This window comes from Corvus cornix, chromosome 2 (assembly GCF_000738735.6).
Source record: "Corvus cornix cornix isolate S_Up_H32 chromosome 2, ASM73873v5, whole genome shotgun sequence".
NCBI lineage: Eukaryota > Metazoa > Chordata > Aves > Passeriformes > Corvidae > Corvus > Corvus cornix.
The window spans coordinates 49,711,593-49,728,542 of record NC_046333.1 but is presented as its reverse complement, the minus strand read 5'-3'; the positions used below and the strand labels follow the sequence as shown (position 1 = coordinate 49,728,542).

Sequence of the window (16,950 nt, the reverse complement as noted above, 5' to 3'; positions counted from 1 at the left end):
CTTTGCTTAGGGAATTCAGATTTCCTATGAAAGGTAGAAGATTAAGAATGGAGAGATCAGCTTAAATACATTCCTTCTTTTAGTCTTTTTTTTTTTTTTTTTCTTTTAAATAAAGCACATGCATGGATTTAATCTTGCCATTGCACATAATTTGCCTTGAAGATCATTTTCTGCGTTGAAGCTTGGCTGTCTTTAGCATCGAGGGTTTATGTAAGTGGATGGAAAATGGTTTAGCTTGCTGCTTATGCCCCCAGCACTTCCGCCCTTATTCCCTTCATCACCGAAGGATCTATTTTTATATAATGAATTTTAGTTGGGTGACAAGGGGAAAAATTAGGGATAATCAATGTTTGATTTGGGGGGAGAGAATATGGCAATATTTATGCTGCAAATACTGGTAACTTAGTATTTGGAAATGCTTTGAGCTAGTTAAAAGTAAGAGAAATCTTTAGAAAGTAAACTTAAAGTAGAAAAACAATCACATCTAACTGACTATCTGATGAGATGACTGCACAATTGCACGTAGTTTCAACTACTTTGTCAATTTTCATGTTTAAAGCAAAGCAGGGGACAGTTGTTAAGATAAAAAAGCCTGTTACTTAGTGCTGATTTATTTCATAAAGTTTGCATGTGTTGAATGGTTTCTATGGGGTCCTCTGCTTTTCAGAAGCAGATCACTTTGATTTGATAGTACTTAGCTGTTCACTGGTTGTTATACAACTGTTACATGCTTAATGTTTGAAATCCATGATTTTATTTCTACATTTAGAAACTGTCTAATACATAAAAAAAACCATTTAAGAAATATCCTTTAATGTTGCTGCTAATACTTGATGATTTTGAACTTGATTTTTTTAGGGCTATACTTAAGTTTTGTTAATCATATGGCTTGTACAAGTTAATATTCTGCCAGCAGTAGAGAATATGAAGAAAACCCTGCTAAATTATTTAATGTTCACTTGGGAATGTGGTAAACTGCTGGTGTCAAAGTTGTGATTTGTGACTGAAGCACACATCTAACCAAGTAGTTTAGTTTGTCATCCATTGCCACTGATGATGAGCCTATTTTTTTTTTCAAGAGAAAGAATTTTCACAATTCTTGATTCAACTGTTTTGCCCACTTTTCAAATGTTTTTCAGGATAAAGCACTACTAATTTACAATATTTACTCTGCAGCAAGTTTAACTTTATCCATCTGGGAAGTAATTTCTGCTGATATATTATATTTCTGTCTGTTAACGACATTTTGTATTTTGGCATCTTCACATTTCCAGGCTCCGCATAAGGCTCCTTTAATGTGGAAAAGGGCAGTTGTAGTGCTGGGGAGCAGGCAGCCAGGCTTAAGTGCAAGTTTTTGACAAGTGACAATTGAATAAGCAATGGCTGTAAAAAGAAGGGCTTGAATTTAAACTAACAAGAAGTGTAATTGAAACATAAAGTAAAAACAAGCTAAAAATAAGAATGTCTCTCTATCAGTACTCATTTGACTGAAAACACAAGATGAAATTACTTTTCTATATGGTTTAAGCAGTGGCAAAAATAACTACTGGCACTTCTGCAATTGCTTATCATAAAATTGATATAAGGATGACAGTTGGGAGCAGATTAAATGAACTACTGAAGAAATTAGCTGCTCAATGTCTTAATGCTCAGTATTTTTGAGTGATGCATCTTGCAGAACCAACATTTCTGTAAGAGAAGCACAAATTGATAACTGCTGTAGATCTCATGTAGAACTGCAGTACTGGAAAAGCAAAGTGAGTCACTCTTTAATTAGTAAACTATTTAATAAAGAAGATAAAATGTACTATGGCTTATGCATATAAATTACTTGGTTTCAGTATTGGCTTGTAATGACTAATTGCAATTCAAATGAGTAGGGGTTTAAACCTGTTCCCAGACTTCTGTGTATGTGGGAAGAAGTATCTGGAATTGGAGCTCAGGGTGGATATGAATGGATAATAGCAAGTTTACAAAACCTTCATTATGTAATTCATAAAACAAAGCTTTCACAATTGTTCTTTGTGAGGTACAAAGGCATGCTTTTGTCATGCTGTACTCAAATGAAATGGCTTCAGCTGAGAGGTGACTTAAAGGATGAGCTCCTACAAAGATTTTATATGCTGGCTGAGCTGTATCTCATGGTTTTCTGTATAGTTTTGGATGCCTAGCAACTTACTAAAATTTTGTTGTGTTCAATTAATAATAGCCTGTTACAGACTGATAAAAATTGAGGACATCTGTGAGAAATTGTTATTGAAGTGAAAAAGTGTACTGTCAAATTTATTTGTACACAAATATTACTAAAAGTTATTGATGTATTTGGAATACTATCATTAGGAAGAATTCAAGTGAAATTTGACTGAAAATATAGGAAGCTTTTTATAAAAAATGCTGAATCTCAAAGGTTTCAAATGTTCATTGCAAGTTCAAATAGATGTTGTAGCTCAAACTGGTTCATTTAACCAGTGTGTGTGTGTGTTAGAAGGGAGATTAAGCCATTTTAGGTTAATTTTTTTTTTTCCAATGGGAAACAAAGTCACTTGGGAAAATATTTTAGTTGTTACAGTTTGAGAATGTTACAATTTGTAACTTTAGGCTTGGCAAATATTTGCCTTCATTTTGGAACAGACCTGGCATTCATATTGTGTTTGTTTTTTTGCCACAGTGTAAAGCCATCCCCAGCTGAAGGAGTCAAGTCCAATCCATCCAAGAGACACAGGGACCGCTTGAATGCGGAGCTGGACCGCTTGGCGAGCCTGCTGCCTTTCCCTCAAGATGTTATCGCCAAATTGGATAAGCTGTCTGTGCTTAGGCTTAGCGTCAGTTACCTGAGAGCTAAGAGTTTTTTTGACGGTAAGCACTGGGAATTTATTTGGGTTTGAACTGCTCGTAAAATTCATTTTATACTGTATGTTGATTTCAGCTGTTTAAGTACTTAAAACTGTTAAATTTATCTGTATTTTAATGGAAACTCCAGTTTCTTGAATATATACAATGTAACTTTGTAAAGTAAGCTTTCCACTTTCTTGAAACCAAATGTAACTACTTTCATTTCACTTAGGTCACCAGCCTTTCAATGCCCTGCATTTGGAAGTAATATTGCCCTTAATTAGTCCTCCAGTTCTCTTCATCAGACTGTCAAAGATACCCAAGAGATTTCTCTTTTCCCCCTCTGAAAATTGCCTTTGTACAACTGTTACAGTTTCAAAATGTCATATGAGTTCCCATCCAGTTGTATTTTGCTTAATGATGCATCAAAAATGATTTTGCTTTGATGTAAAGTAATTGATAGTGCCCCTTCCTACAGTTTATTGCAAAGGTGACTTGTAAAGAATAGAGACAAAATCTCTCCTGTGTCCAAGTCCTGATTGATGCAGGACATGAGGCATTAAAATGACAGCTAAGGTTCTCCAGTTATGTGGGCAGGTGTGCAGTGACCCCAGTCCTGGCAAGGGTAATACAGCAACACTCAGAGTAGTCATGGGGTCAGAAGTGAGTGTCCTTGGTCACCTCAGAGCTGGCCAAGGAGTCGTGTCCCTCTCTCCCCTTCACTACCTGAGCTGCTCTGTAGGGTGAGATGCGCTGGTTGGCTTCACGCCAGTGTCTTCAAAGGCAGACATAGTCTGATCCTTTTCATTGCAGGAATAAAGCAAGGAGCTTGTATTAATTGTCCTTTTCTTTTAGCAGTCACTGAGATTTTACAATTATTATACTGAAATTTTATTGATCAGCTGTAGCTGAAGAATCTTGATTGCAATGGAGTTGATATTAAACTTCAAGTTGTTTTTAAACTTTTTTGGACATTAAAATAACCTCTGTCCTCATCAGTTTGTCTCAGCCTCCAAAACATGGATGAAAGGTCTCAAGAAACCTGTCTAAGATAGTTCCACTTTTTCCTGCAGGACTAAAGAATGTTTATTTTCATTTATTGTGTCAACTGGCTTCAGTTTATCAATGCTTATAAATTTATATTCAGTTTTATTGCTTGAAGAATATATCCAAGTGTCCTGATTTCTGTGCTTGTTCAGGACAGTTCTTAGTATGAAGTCTAAGCTGTAAGGCTAGATATGGCCAAATATTTCTAGCAGGTTTTTTTTTTCAGATGAAAATGTTTTCTTACATCAAATGAGAGTTCTCTTGGCACCTCAGTTTCATGAAAATCTTTGTAAGATGTTATCTGAGGTAGACTGCTGTAACAGAAATTATTTTGCTTGCCTATGTTCTCTTGGTGAATTGAAGAAATTCCAGTCTCAATGAACTGAGCTTTGTTGTATTTGTTTTAATTATGTTTTCTGAAATAAATCCAAGACTGCAAGTGATAATAGCAAATCTTAATTTTTCATCTCAGTTTCTTGTGCAATGGAACTGCTTGATTTTTATTCTTGCTGCCTCTTCCACCCAATTTGCACTTGAAGGTCCTGGAATAGAGTTTAAGGCTATGATTTCTCTACACGGAAAAAAAAAAAAAATATACCATCAGATAGAATAGCTCCAGTAGAAGTTGTCTTAATGGGTTTTATTACCAGAAAAAGTCTTTTTGCTACTTCTTTTCAGGCCTTTGTATTATAGGACTACAAATCAGGTTAGTCATCAGTCTCCATCTGAAGGTATTTAAAGACTAACATTGATGACTTAAGTGAAGATAAACAAAAGTAACCAATTTATGACTGACAGACACAATAGTGAAAATTAGGTCTTTCTACTGTTTTAGTTGTCTTAAATAACATGGAATCTATTTCAGTGAAATTCACCCTCCAAAAGAAAAATTAGTGCTTTGAAGAACAGAATTAGCAAAAAACTTCTGAAAACCCCTAGGCTTGATTTTCATGATCTGTCTATGCAGTGCTTCTCAGACGGGCTTTTTTGAAAGAGTGTGTTGTGTGGTTGAATATATACGGAAAACGCTGTAGAATAAATCTGGCAAATGCAAGAGTGAGCTCTGATTGTCACCTTGAGTGCCTAGACCGAGCCAAAGCTCCACTTTATTAACACAGCATGCTGAAGTAAAGGGAAACACTAAATGAATAACAGGATGCAAATGGGGGGTGTGTAAATTCCTGCGGAAAGTAAAATATAAACGCTTAATCATATGATCTTGCTTGAAAGGAAACCCAAGTTTTTGCTGTAACAATAGATTTTTTTTCAAAGAAAACACTTGCATTTTTCCAAGTTTAAATAATCTAGAGTGAATGTCTGTTTTCTGAAGGCGGAAGTCTGGGGGGAGAAAAAGAACTCTTTTGTGAAAGACATCTCAGAAAATTACATCAATTTGGATAAATGTGCCTCACTTAAATGTCTACAAGGCTTTTTTAAAAGCTCTGTGTGTGTTTATATATGTGTGTGTATATATAAAAAATAAAAAAGCACCACCAAAGGACACCTTCCCTTGACTGTAGTCATTACGATGGTACAGTGGTACAGAATGTTCTCTGGAGCTAGAGACAGGTGAGTTTTTCTGTAGAGTCTACTGAAATATTGTAGACCTCTGCATGCTTGCTGTATTTCAGGTTGTAGGAAAGAGGTATATGCATTTTTCTCTTCCACAACCTCAAAAGATCTTACTTTCTTGTGTTGGTGATTGTATTCTGTTAAGCAGTTGCTTTTGATTGTTTTTCTCTGTTGGTGAAATTATTGTCCTGCTAAGTGACCCTGTAGATACACTGGTTTAGTGTGGTCAGGTTAGTCTCAAGACCACATTATGTCAGAAGGCTTTCTCTATCCCCATGTCAGGCACTCTGGCATGCTTTTATATGCACAAATTTGACCTTGACTCAAGAAGGAAATTGCAGTAGTGGATTAAAATAGTGAGTCTCAAGTCTGTTTCTTTATAAAGTCTTGTGTGGCAAGTCAAAGCTAAAAAGTGTTTTAGGGTGGTGTCTCTTCTCAGCTGTGCAGTTCTACCTGCTGTACTGAAGTGGATTAGCAGTCCTCAAAGTCAAGCAGGTTAGCTTAAATCACCACTGGAGTGTTTATTTTGTGCATGTAAGATACTTTCTGAAAGTGGCTTAAGGCAAGCTTTTTATTTATAAGAGACTAGGATGAATCAGGCAGGTGTCTGCTGACAATCAGAAAAGACTTTGTGTGTTGTCCTGGTATTATTTCAGTTCACTTTGATGTTAAGTGCCCATGCATGTGTGCAGTCAGCAGTGAAAAATATAAAGTAGAACATGGGACAACAGTTCTTTGTGTGGACGCAGGTTAGTGTGAGCTCAGCAGCTGGAGCACCACTGGGCAATCATTTAGCATAGCCTGTGTTTCCCATGCATACTAAAGGAAAAAGCCCTTTTGCCTCCAGGTTTGGTCCTTATATGATGAATTGATAATCACTTAAATACTTTACTGCAGTGAGGAAAAACTTTCATAATTATTCTTCTTGGGATTTTGGTGAAACAGATTAAAAGGTTAAAAGTAGAGTTTGTATGACTGATCACTTTTTTAATGTTAGGGGGAGAATTTTTCATTTTAAAGGTGTGCTGAGATAAAGGAGAGGCTTGCAGAATCTAAAATGAAGTAGCTGTGCTATGTGTGCCTATCGATACATTAGAAACAAAATTCAACATGTTGCTTATTAATTGTCCTTTCATCCATTTCACTAAGAATTCCTGTGGTTTAAAGTATGTGGGGTTTTTTTCCCCTCTTGCTTATTGGGCAGTAATCTGCATTTATAGAATAAAGTTTCCGCTCAAAATTAGTTTAGAATTGGTTTCTTATGTGGGATGCTAGTGATTCTGGCAAGCACAGCAATAACAAACTAATTAAGATTTTTTTTTTTCCAGTAAGTTTGCATTGCCTTTTTTTTTTTGCTTTGTAATATAATTAACACACATTCCTTGGCACAGTATAGCTTAAATTTGCAGTGCAGCCACTGTCATCATATAAAATATATTTTTTGATAATGTATTTTTCCTGTCATGCCCACTTTTCTATCATATGTGCTGGAGAGAACAGACTGCATGGGGTTCCTGTTCTGGAGAGTATGGCTAGGATATACACATGGGAAAGACAGGCAGAGTGGGAGACAATGTATTTATTCTGTTGCGCTGAGAAGGGCAGCAACATATTTCCAGTCTAGCAGATATACATAGCCTTTCTGCCAAGTGTCAGGTGGCGGCCTGGAACAGAAACCTGAAAGTACAAAAATTGTTTAAACACAACCCAGTAAGACCAGGATAATACAGTAGATCTGTCCTGACTTGCTTTTATTTTAGACAGTTACCATCTTTACCTGCCATGTCTGTCTAATGCAGTTTTCCTCATGTATTTTTTGAAAGTGTTCCTTCCCTTTCATGTTACCTCCTTTCCCTGCTCCTGCTGCTGCATACATAGATGCTTGACCTCCACACTAGGAAAAGCTAAAGCCCTGTAGGGCAGTGGAGTTAGGCTACACTTACTGCTTTTGAGTGTTTATGTGGATGTTGCATAGGAATTTACTCTTGCCAGCAGCTTCTAGTGGGCTTGGCTACTATTATTTGTTTCAGGACTCTGTCTTAAGCTATTTTTTTACACCTAAGGTAGAAAATACACCATAGTTTGGTTGTTCTCTAACTAGGTTTTCTGTATCTGGTATTTTATACCATGCACACAAATTAATTTTCACAGTTTTGAATGAGCTTCTTTGAATCTCATCTGAGAGTTGGAGAGAAAAAAATAATCAGGAAAAAAAACCCCAACCCAAACAAACCAACTGTTTCCTTTTATACTCTCTTCCCCCCTGGCCCAAATCCAAAGTTATTACAAAATGTGAACCTTGGAATTGTATAGTTATTTCAGTATCAGACTATCATACCATTCAAATTATTTCCTAATCCATGCTTGTTCTTTCACTGTCTCTTTTTTTCTTTTTTTTTTCTCCAAACCTCCCCCCTTGCCCCCAATCCCCTGAGATTCACACTGAGCATTTGGGACTGTCTGCTACAGACTATTTTAGCCTGTATTTTACGTAACAGACGGTAAGTAGGGATTTAAGCTTTGAAGTCCTAAATTCCAATCTTCAAAAATGATGATGAGAGCCATGTAGCTGTGATGTCACCCTAAATCACAAAATGTGTATGTTTTCACAATCTTAGCTTTTGTTTTTGGGAGTGCTGTGTCACTAGGCATCTGATGCAGCTGGGCAGCTCTATACCCCCATGGGCTGATGCAATTCAATATAACCCAAACTGAACACATAAAATTGAAAATTCTGTTTATATCACAAAGTAAGAGCTTAAAATGTCATTGTATTTGTAGGATAAGAGGAGAAACCAGTACAAATGCTAGCAGGTTAATGTGTTCTTTGGATTTTCTTTTCCTGTTACATTCTGGTATTTCAGTGATTGTTGTTAATGATTGTTAGAACTCTGTTTGCAAGGAAGAGAAATGAAAGGTTATCTCTTCTTCTCTGCCCTATGTGTATTATTTAATCAAAGGCATATGAAAAGTCATTGTAGGAGCCTCTTATGTTCCACAGAGATGTTGTAAAATTTCTTGAAAACCCTGTCCCAGTATGCAGAGCATTTATTTTTTCTCTGTAGCCCTTGTTAATAGAGAGATCAGTTCTAAGCATACTGTTCTGGGCTTTGCTCTGATTCCTGGCTCTTGTTTACAAGATCAGAGCCAAAAATATAATTCATCCTGTTCTAACAACATCAGTGTTCTGGAGATTGACACTGTTGTATGACAGTCAAACCGAGAACAGGTAGCAAGATAAAAAGCCTAGCCTCAGGAAGTACCCCCACTTCTCTGGCCTTGTGTATTCCAAGTCTTGTAACCTTTGCTAATGTTATTGCTGTACTGTAGCACCTAAAGATAATGCGATTTGGAGCTTTTTGGTTCTGTTGTACAAATCACCACAACTGTTGCTCCCTCGTCCAATGAAAGTTTGAGTGGAGAATTAGAAGTAGCACTGGGCTCTCAACATCTGTCTTCCATGGGCTTCATGTTTCATCCATCCGAATTTGAAGAAGTATGGTTTGCTTGAGTATGGCCTTAGAAATATGTCCTAGTTATTTAAGGCTTCAGTATGAATACACATTAAAAATGTGTACAAATAATCTATTAATACTGGAATAGTTTTTACTGCTCTCTGTGCCTTTATGACTCAGCAGTTTTCCTCCTGTGTGTGCTTGCCAGTGGAAGAAATGCCCTAGTTTTTCCTTATCAGAATACAGACAAAGTCAAACAGGAAATAAGACGTGCTTGTATGATTGAGCTCTGTACATGTTTACAGTTCTAGCCAGTTATAACACTGTTTATTTTTCCTGAGTAAACAAAAACTTCACCTTTGCTAAAACAGTTTCTGTTCTGTACATGCTTTGATAAACTGCTTAAAGAATGACTGCCCTGTGAATTGTCTTGGAAATCCAGCTAGATAAATAGAAGCTAATTCTGTTTACCAGAGCTTGGTCATTGTAATTGTTGAATTTATTAGTTACCTCTTTTTAAAGAGGTAAAAATAATGAATTTCAAAAGTGCTCTTCAAAGTTTCAGGTAATGTATTGATAAATATTTCCTGGTAAAAGTCTCTTGGGAGCTCCTACTCATCAGTGCAGTGTCCAATCTGGATGTTTTAACAAGGTACTATGTAAATGATAAAACTTACCATAGTTATTCCAGAGACTTAAATGAACTAAACTATAAGAACTAGAATGAATAGTTATCTGAAACTGCTTTAAGAAAATGTAGGTTTGCTGCCTGCCAGCTGTGAACATTAAAGGGGACCTGCAAATAGGAATTAGTCACCCTTAGTGATGCATGCTAAACTCTGTTTTTAATTGAACAAAGAGATGCTCGTTGTTTTCCACTGAATAATTGCCTCTTGAAATTTAACACATGTGCATTTTGAATTGCACATTACTGCACACTTTATGCGTGGCATTGTATAACATCTAATAAGCTGAAAGATATACATACTTGGCCCCTCTAGACAAATTATAACTGATTGCAGAAAGTAGGAATTACTGGAATATGTCCACAGCCTGACTGGTCAAATATTCTGACTTCCCCATCAAATTCCATTGTCACATCTTGAACAGTACAATTCCTGTGGGCCACCAGAAGATAACTAGATTTGTGAGTGAATTCTCTTTTTCCTCTTGATGTCTCCATCTGAGCTACAAACTGAAGGATGATGTCTTTCCTTTATTGATGCTTTTCTTTATGCCACATTTTTTAATATGCCATATTTTACTTATTTGGAGGAAAAAAATAAGGATAGACCCCAGTTTCGTCCTTGCTTATATCATTTATTTTTTGGTTTACTTTTACCAGACAACGATAAGAGATGTGCCTAGAACAGAACAAAGAGTCTTTCTGGCTTATCCTCACAGCTGCTCTGAATTTTGCTTTGATACTGTCATGCTCTGTATGGTGCCATGTGTAATATCTTACCAGAGACCAGGCTGTCGATTTGATCACATTAAAGGATGTTGAAATGCATCTGGTGTCATACAGCACATTGATACTGAGGGCTTTTTTTAATATGCTTTCTTGACCTAGTTAATGGGAAACTTTGTAGACAGGCGAAGCCTATTAGTAGGTCTGATGTTAAGTTACATAATTGTGTGGTTTGTAGCTGATCCTTCAGAAGGATAGCAATGCAAATATGAATTCCTGGTCAGTATGTTATCAGGTGGCATAAATGCTAATGTTATACCTAGTGATGTAGAGGGGGGAAAAAAATTCCCCCTCTTCGTGCACTCCATCATCACTTGAAGTTAAAGCTCAAGACTTAATGATCTTCTGCAGGAAGGGTTTGAGCCCCATAACCAAGAGCTTTTAGGAATGTATTAGCCTATGCATTTCTCAAGTGTCCCCCTTCCCTTTGTCTTGATTCATATTGGGTGACTGCAAGCCCTGTGTAATTAATTGCAATTAATTACTTTCAGCATTAGGAACATCAACTGCACTGAATCCATCAGTGCTTCTTGTAACATGGCAGCACTGCTGTGAAAAAGCTACTGCCTTAGTTAAGTGAAGAAGTTCTTCCTCAGCTTTATCTGGTGAGAATACTTGTCTCCTCTGGAGGCTAGGCGCAAATCATGCCTGACAAATAGACAAACAGCCCTTTTATGAAGGGTGCCTGGGTTTGTGGACAGCAGGAGAGTGGTTAATATTGTTAACGGGGTCTTCAATGTTGTTTTTGTATCACCAAGCTGGTGAGTTAGCGTCTCTCCAGAGAATCTCTCCAGTTCTGTCCTAAGCGATCCATTCCTCTTCCCCCTGTGTAGTACAACTGAGGTCTTGCTGTCAATATCAATGGCAGCCTGTCAAGTTCTGGGGGTGACTAGAGGTTTCTGCAAAGGACAAGGAAGGAATCATCTTTCAGTCCGAGGACATGCGTGTGGCTTTTAACAAGATAAGTCCATGGGCTCTGGCAGTGAAATAAGCTGAGAGTAACTCCCATATCCCAAGTAGAGAAAAGACAGTCTTGGTCTGGAAAGAAAGCAATCCTCCAAAAGCTCACTTGATTCCCTTGCTATAATTCAGTCATTGCAGAAAGCCTTCTGCCAAATTGCGGAAAAATTATCAATTGGTGCAAAAATGCAACTTCATCTCTTTTGGTGGAATGCATGTTTTCCTCATTCAATTCAAGTAAGAGATATTTCTGTTAGAAAGTGCTTATTCATTAATATTTTTATATAGCAAGGGTTGGAATTGAATGGTCTTGTAAAGAAACCTTCCAAACCCACTTCCATTCCCTTTTAATGCAGTAGTTGCAAAATTCAACATTGCCTTTTACTTGTAGAATTAACTGTCCTCTTTAATGTATGGAATATAATTGACAGTTTCTGTTTTTTCAGTTAAAATTGTAGAGAAATTCTCCAGGCACAAATTCTATGAAGTTGCCCTTGAGCCATCAGTTCAGTGAATGTAAATTTAAGGCATTGTTTCAGTAGGGAGAAAAAAAAAAAAGGATTTAATATTTGAGTACCAGGTCCAAGTTTGCGTGAGCCAAGTTCCCCAATGAAACTGATGGATAAGAAAATAACTGGGAACTGTAAAGGGAATTTAAAAACTGCTTTAGATTCCTAGGCTTTATAATAAAAATTAACACTGATGTATAAAAAGAACAGTTATTTCAATATGATTTTTTTCTTAAGTGAAGAGTTTAACCATTTCAGAATTAGTGATTTATTTTTGAAATAATCTATGGTATTGGCTGTCCTTTTCTAGTTGGTATTAATCTTTTCTACAAATCAAAAGCCTAACAAATGGCTGATTTTTAAACAATATATAATATCTGATTAGCTTTTGCTTTGTTCTAACATATTGAAAAATTGTAATAGGAAGAGAAAACTCTGGTTTTAGGAACCAAAGGCTCAGAAGTAGGATACTGTTAATCTAGGTTCAACTTCTCACATATCTCATTCCACAAGGAATTAAATTACTTCACTTTCTTCTTTGATTTTTCATGCCTCACCTCAAAAATATTAGGAAGACTTATTTCCTCCCCTTTTTGTGGCTAAAGCAGTCTCATATTAATAGGTCTGATGATAAGCTACAATTTACCAGCATGCACCTCTTGCTGACCTTTTTTTCTGAAGAAGCAAGGAAGATGTACCAAGACAAGCAACTGAATGGGAAATAGCTCAGAAGAAATGTGTGTGTGCCAGGATATGGTTTTGGTGATTCAGCAGGTGACTGTCACCTCTGTGATAGGGAGCAAGAGTTCATTGCCTCTAAGTCTTGAAACCACAAGCAGTATACAGTTTGGTATGTGGTTGTTAAGCTTCAAAGCCCAAGTGAGAGATTACAAATTTGAACAACTGTATGTTTCCTGAGATTTACTTTTCTGTTTTTAAGTACAAGACAAAAGCAAAGTTTTTATTCCTTACGTGTGTTTCAAAAAAAAGGATCCGAACTAAAATTTAATCAGGCGACTAGGTACAGTTGGCTAACTGTAAAAGCACTGCACACGAATTGCTGTTCTGCTGCGTCATATGTATGTCATATACAAGCATTCTTGAGGCTTGTTTTTCGCAACTCTGCTTTGAGTTGAGGAGAACTACCACTGCTGCATTAGAAGCTCAGAAATTCCCACCCGCCTTTGACCCTCTCTGACCAAGGCATGATAGTTTATTCCTGATCCTACTCTTACAAGGTTCTGTAACCTTCTGCCCACTTCTTGCTCTTAAAAAGGGCTAGCTGCCTTTCAGCTCGCATGTAAATGTGATTTTGCCTTCCTTTTACATCCTCTGAATCTGGGAGCCTGATGGGGGTATTCTCAGCAACATGCGCACACATGCTTTTAGGCTTTAAGGGAATGAGCATTTATTGCATAGTGGTCACCACTGCTTATGATCCTTTTTTTATTTTTCTGTTCTTTTTTTTTTCATCTTCATTCTCACCCCCATATCAGGAGCAGTGGTTCCTAAAGCACAGCACAGTTTGGGGGCATCTGCTTTAGGAAGGGCAACTGTTTATGTGAGCAAAGACTTGAGTCTTTTTTGCAGTGACTTAACTCTCATTTTTGTAGGCTAGCGCATGTTGACTTAGCGTGGTGTTTCTGGACTGATTAATTATCACACTGTGAAATAAGTTCAGTATCACTCAGTCACTCAAGGAAAAAAAAATACACAACTTGGTTGTTGGTTTTACTTTCTACTTAAGATAACATAGCATTGTGTTAAGTACCATTTGTGGCAACTGAGGATATGTCCCCCATTTAAGGGAGACTACTGCATAAACACTTAACATTCCACACTTAATAATGCTATTAACTCTTTCTTGAAAAAGCAACATTAAAAAGGCTAAAAACTTATAAAAACCTGAGTTCAACTGACTTGTGTAGCAGAGCTTGGGTTGGTTTTAATCAGTGTTGTGAGCAACTCAGTGCTGTGTAATGGTTTTTCAGATCTTTAACAGCAGATATTTTATTTATTTTAATCTTCTGATGATCTTGGGAGAAGCACCAATCTACTTCAACAAGCAGTTCAGGGCTTGCTGAGCTAAGTTTTGGGAATGGCTCATAAGAAAGTATACTGTGAAAGTTGAGGAAAATTGTCCAATAAACAACCTGGTTTAACTTCAAGTTCTTGGGTTAGGTGAATGTTTTAAAACAGAGTATGGTATATATGTTAGGCAAATCTAGTAAAATCTGTTGTCTTCATTCTGTAAAATGTTTCTAAAACCTGTAAGTGTACTGCTTCAATGTTATTACTTCAGCCAAATTTAAGAATGTCATAGCTACTGTTAATGCTTTTAAAAGAAATATGTTCCACATGGGTGTGATATTTTAGGGAAGAGAGTTCAATTACTGTACAACTAATATTTTGCAAAGCATTTTGCTCTAAGCATGCAGCAGGCATTTTTGTATTCGTTACTTTTATTCATAATTTTTCTGTAGTTGCTAATGCAAATTTACTGTTTGGTAGTAGTAAATTTTATAGAAAGTAGGGGCCGTGACTTGAGGAGTGAGATTTAGCCAACATTGTATATGTTTGTCTCTGTGGGAGGAAAAAAGAACATTAAGAACTCCGGTATTAAACTACTGATGTTCATGCTAGCTTTCCATTTTAGTGGGTCTAGCACTAGAATGGGATTTTTTCAGACATGACATTTGTAGTACCTCAAAAGTCAAGAATTTTGAGAATAAACTGCTGATGTTACGAGACTTGTATGTTTGAGCTGAATTAGAAATAGTTTAGCAGAACACTGTCAATGAGCTTTACAGTTGCATTTAGTCTGATTTGTCTATTTTGAAAACATTTTAAAACCACCACTTACATATTTAACTCACTTCAGAATTCAAGAGCAAAAAGACATTTGCTTCTCTGAAACTGTATCGGAAGAAAAGTTTGCTAGGCAGTTTCAGTTCAAGATAAGGTAGGGTGTTTCTGTTGCTGATTTGATATTTTTGCATTAATGATACAGAAAGAAATATGGATCGAGAAAATGTTTGAAAAAAGGTTAATTGCCTGGACTTTTGAGTATTATGTTGTGCTAGGTGGTTTCTTTCTCAGAAACTTCTGCTTACTTAGTTAAAAGTGCTTGTTGTAATGAGAATAGGCTTAAAAAAAAAAAATCTGTTTTTTCTGGGCAGGCCAAGTAATTAGGCTAACTTTTGAAAACAATAAAAAGGCTTGATTGTAAAAAAAACAGAACAAAAAAAACCCCAAACCAACCAAACAAAAAAACCAAAACAATTCTGAGTGGGCCTGTGTGTGCAAGCAGATAACTCTCTGACAAATGGTTCTGAGCTGCCTACCCATCATAATGGGTGATTTAGGATATGTTAGAAATCAAAAGTTGGGGCAAACTTTGAAGTCATGAATGCATGATATGGATCAGTTGTTGTATTTTTGACCTCTTCCTAAATTGTTTTCCCAATGAAATATAGAGTGTAAAAAAAATGGAATTGCATGCAAGACTGGATGAAAGTAGAGAACACTTACAAGATCATTAGGATGCATATCAGAGAATTAAAGAAGACAGACACCTCATGAAAGAGAGAGAAAGCTACAAAATTGGTGTGCACAAATGAGGAATTTAAAAACGTAGTTAAAATAACAAAGAAGAACATTTTACATTAAGCAATAAGGAAGCCTGGAAAAAGATGGAATGGTGGAATATTGTAATAACAGTTATAAGCTATATATGAAAAATAATTCAAGCAAAGGATTGGATTACTAACAACGTAGAAAAATTAACAAGTCTTACAGTGCCTCTTGTTACTAAAGAGAAGAAAGCATTAGAGATACTGATGACAGAAGAGGAAGTGGCTAGGCAGGCAAACTGAAAACAACATGATATTAGGTTCTACCTGTTGTGGGCAATAATGCTGGTTGAGTCTTAGAAGCTTGTTTCTTGAAGGATTTAAATCCGTCTGAATTAGACCATAACAGAAGAATGCAACAAAAAACTTGCACAAAATCAAGAAACATGTCTGTGTTTGAGAGGAACCTTAGCAAGTGTTTTCATTCCATGCCTTGCAAATTCAAATAACTTTGCCATCATTTTATGCCACCTGTAACATCCATGCCAGTCTGTGTTTGTAATGCAAAGGAGATGTGTTTCTTGTGCAAATATTTAGTTACATTCCCATTCAGCAGATCAAGTAGCAGTGCTGAGGGGCAGCTGACGCTGTGAAATGCATTTCTCTCTGGAATCCTGTGGCTCAAGTGAGTCACTACATCTACGTACAAAGACACGTTTTTGGAAGGGCTCCCACTCTTGCACTTCAAATAGTGTCTCTCTCCATTAAGAGACAGAAAACTATCTGCTGTCTTTTTGTGCCTTCCTCTAACTGAGGATACCTGACTGTTAGTGAGTGACTAAGCTGGTCAGACTAACCTAAAGAGCTGAGCCTGTCCTTCACCCTATTTTCTCAGTTTAAGCTCCTAAGCATCCTAGAAAAGAGTATAGCCATGTTCATTTTTCCTCTTCTCTCCGAGGAAAACCATATGTAAATTACTTTATAATATCTTGGAGAGTATTTGTCTGATTAAGGAATAGAAATGAATGGGGAGGGAAGGCAGTATCAAGTGGAAGGGGGCAGATCCAAATGATACACATTAAATGGTTATAACTGTTCAGATGGTTATAACTTCTGCTCTAAACCCATCTGGGAGAAAATGACTTGTGCAGACTTTCAGTGCTGTTCAAAGCCATGTGCTGCTTGAAACTCTTATCTGGGTGAAATCATACAAGACAAGATCTGTCTCCCTTTGGGTTTGGTAATGGCCCCCAAGCCTACAGTTGCTTGTGTTCATAAAGTGGGTCATGTTTTCATTCAAGATGAAAATAAAACACAGGAATTTTACACAGTATATAAATGTTTTCATACTTGAGGTATCTTTCAAGTATTCTGAAGATTCTTTGCTTGCATTAGCTAGCCCCACTCTATAGCCATCTGAAAGTAAATGTTAAAGTAGAGACGTGTTAAATGGAAGAGACTTTTGGAGAAATTGTTTCAATTTCTCTAGGTTTTTTTTTTTTGTTTTTAAGAAGGTACAGCAGTGAGAATAC

General features: G+C 36.7%; 1 protein-coding gene across 1 annotated transcript in view; it reads left to right on the top strand.

The window, feature by feature from the left end:
- Positions 1 to 16,950, top strand: part of AHR (aryl hydrocarbon receptor) — a 62,617-nt gene that overhangs the window by 5,120 nt on the left and 40,547 nt on the right. Inside the window, exon 2 of the mRNA XM_039570593.1 lies at positions 2,669 to 2,856. Coding sequence (XP_039426527.1) covers positions 2,669 to 2,856 — 188 coding nt within the window. The remainder of the gene's footprint in view (positions 1 to 2,668; positions 2,857 to 16,950) is intronic.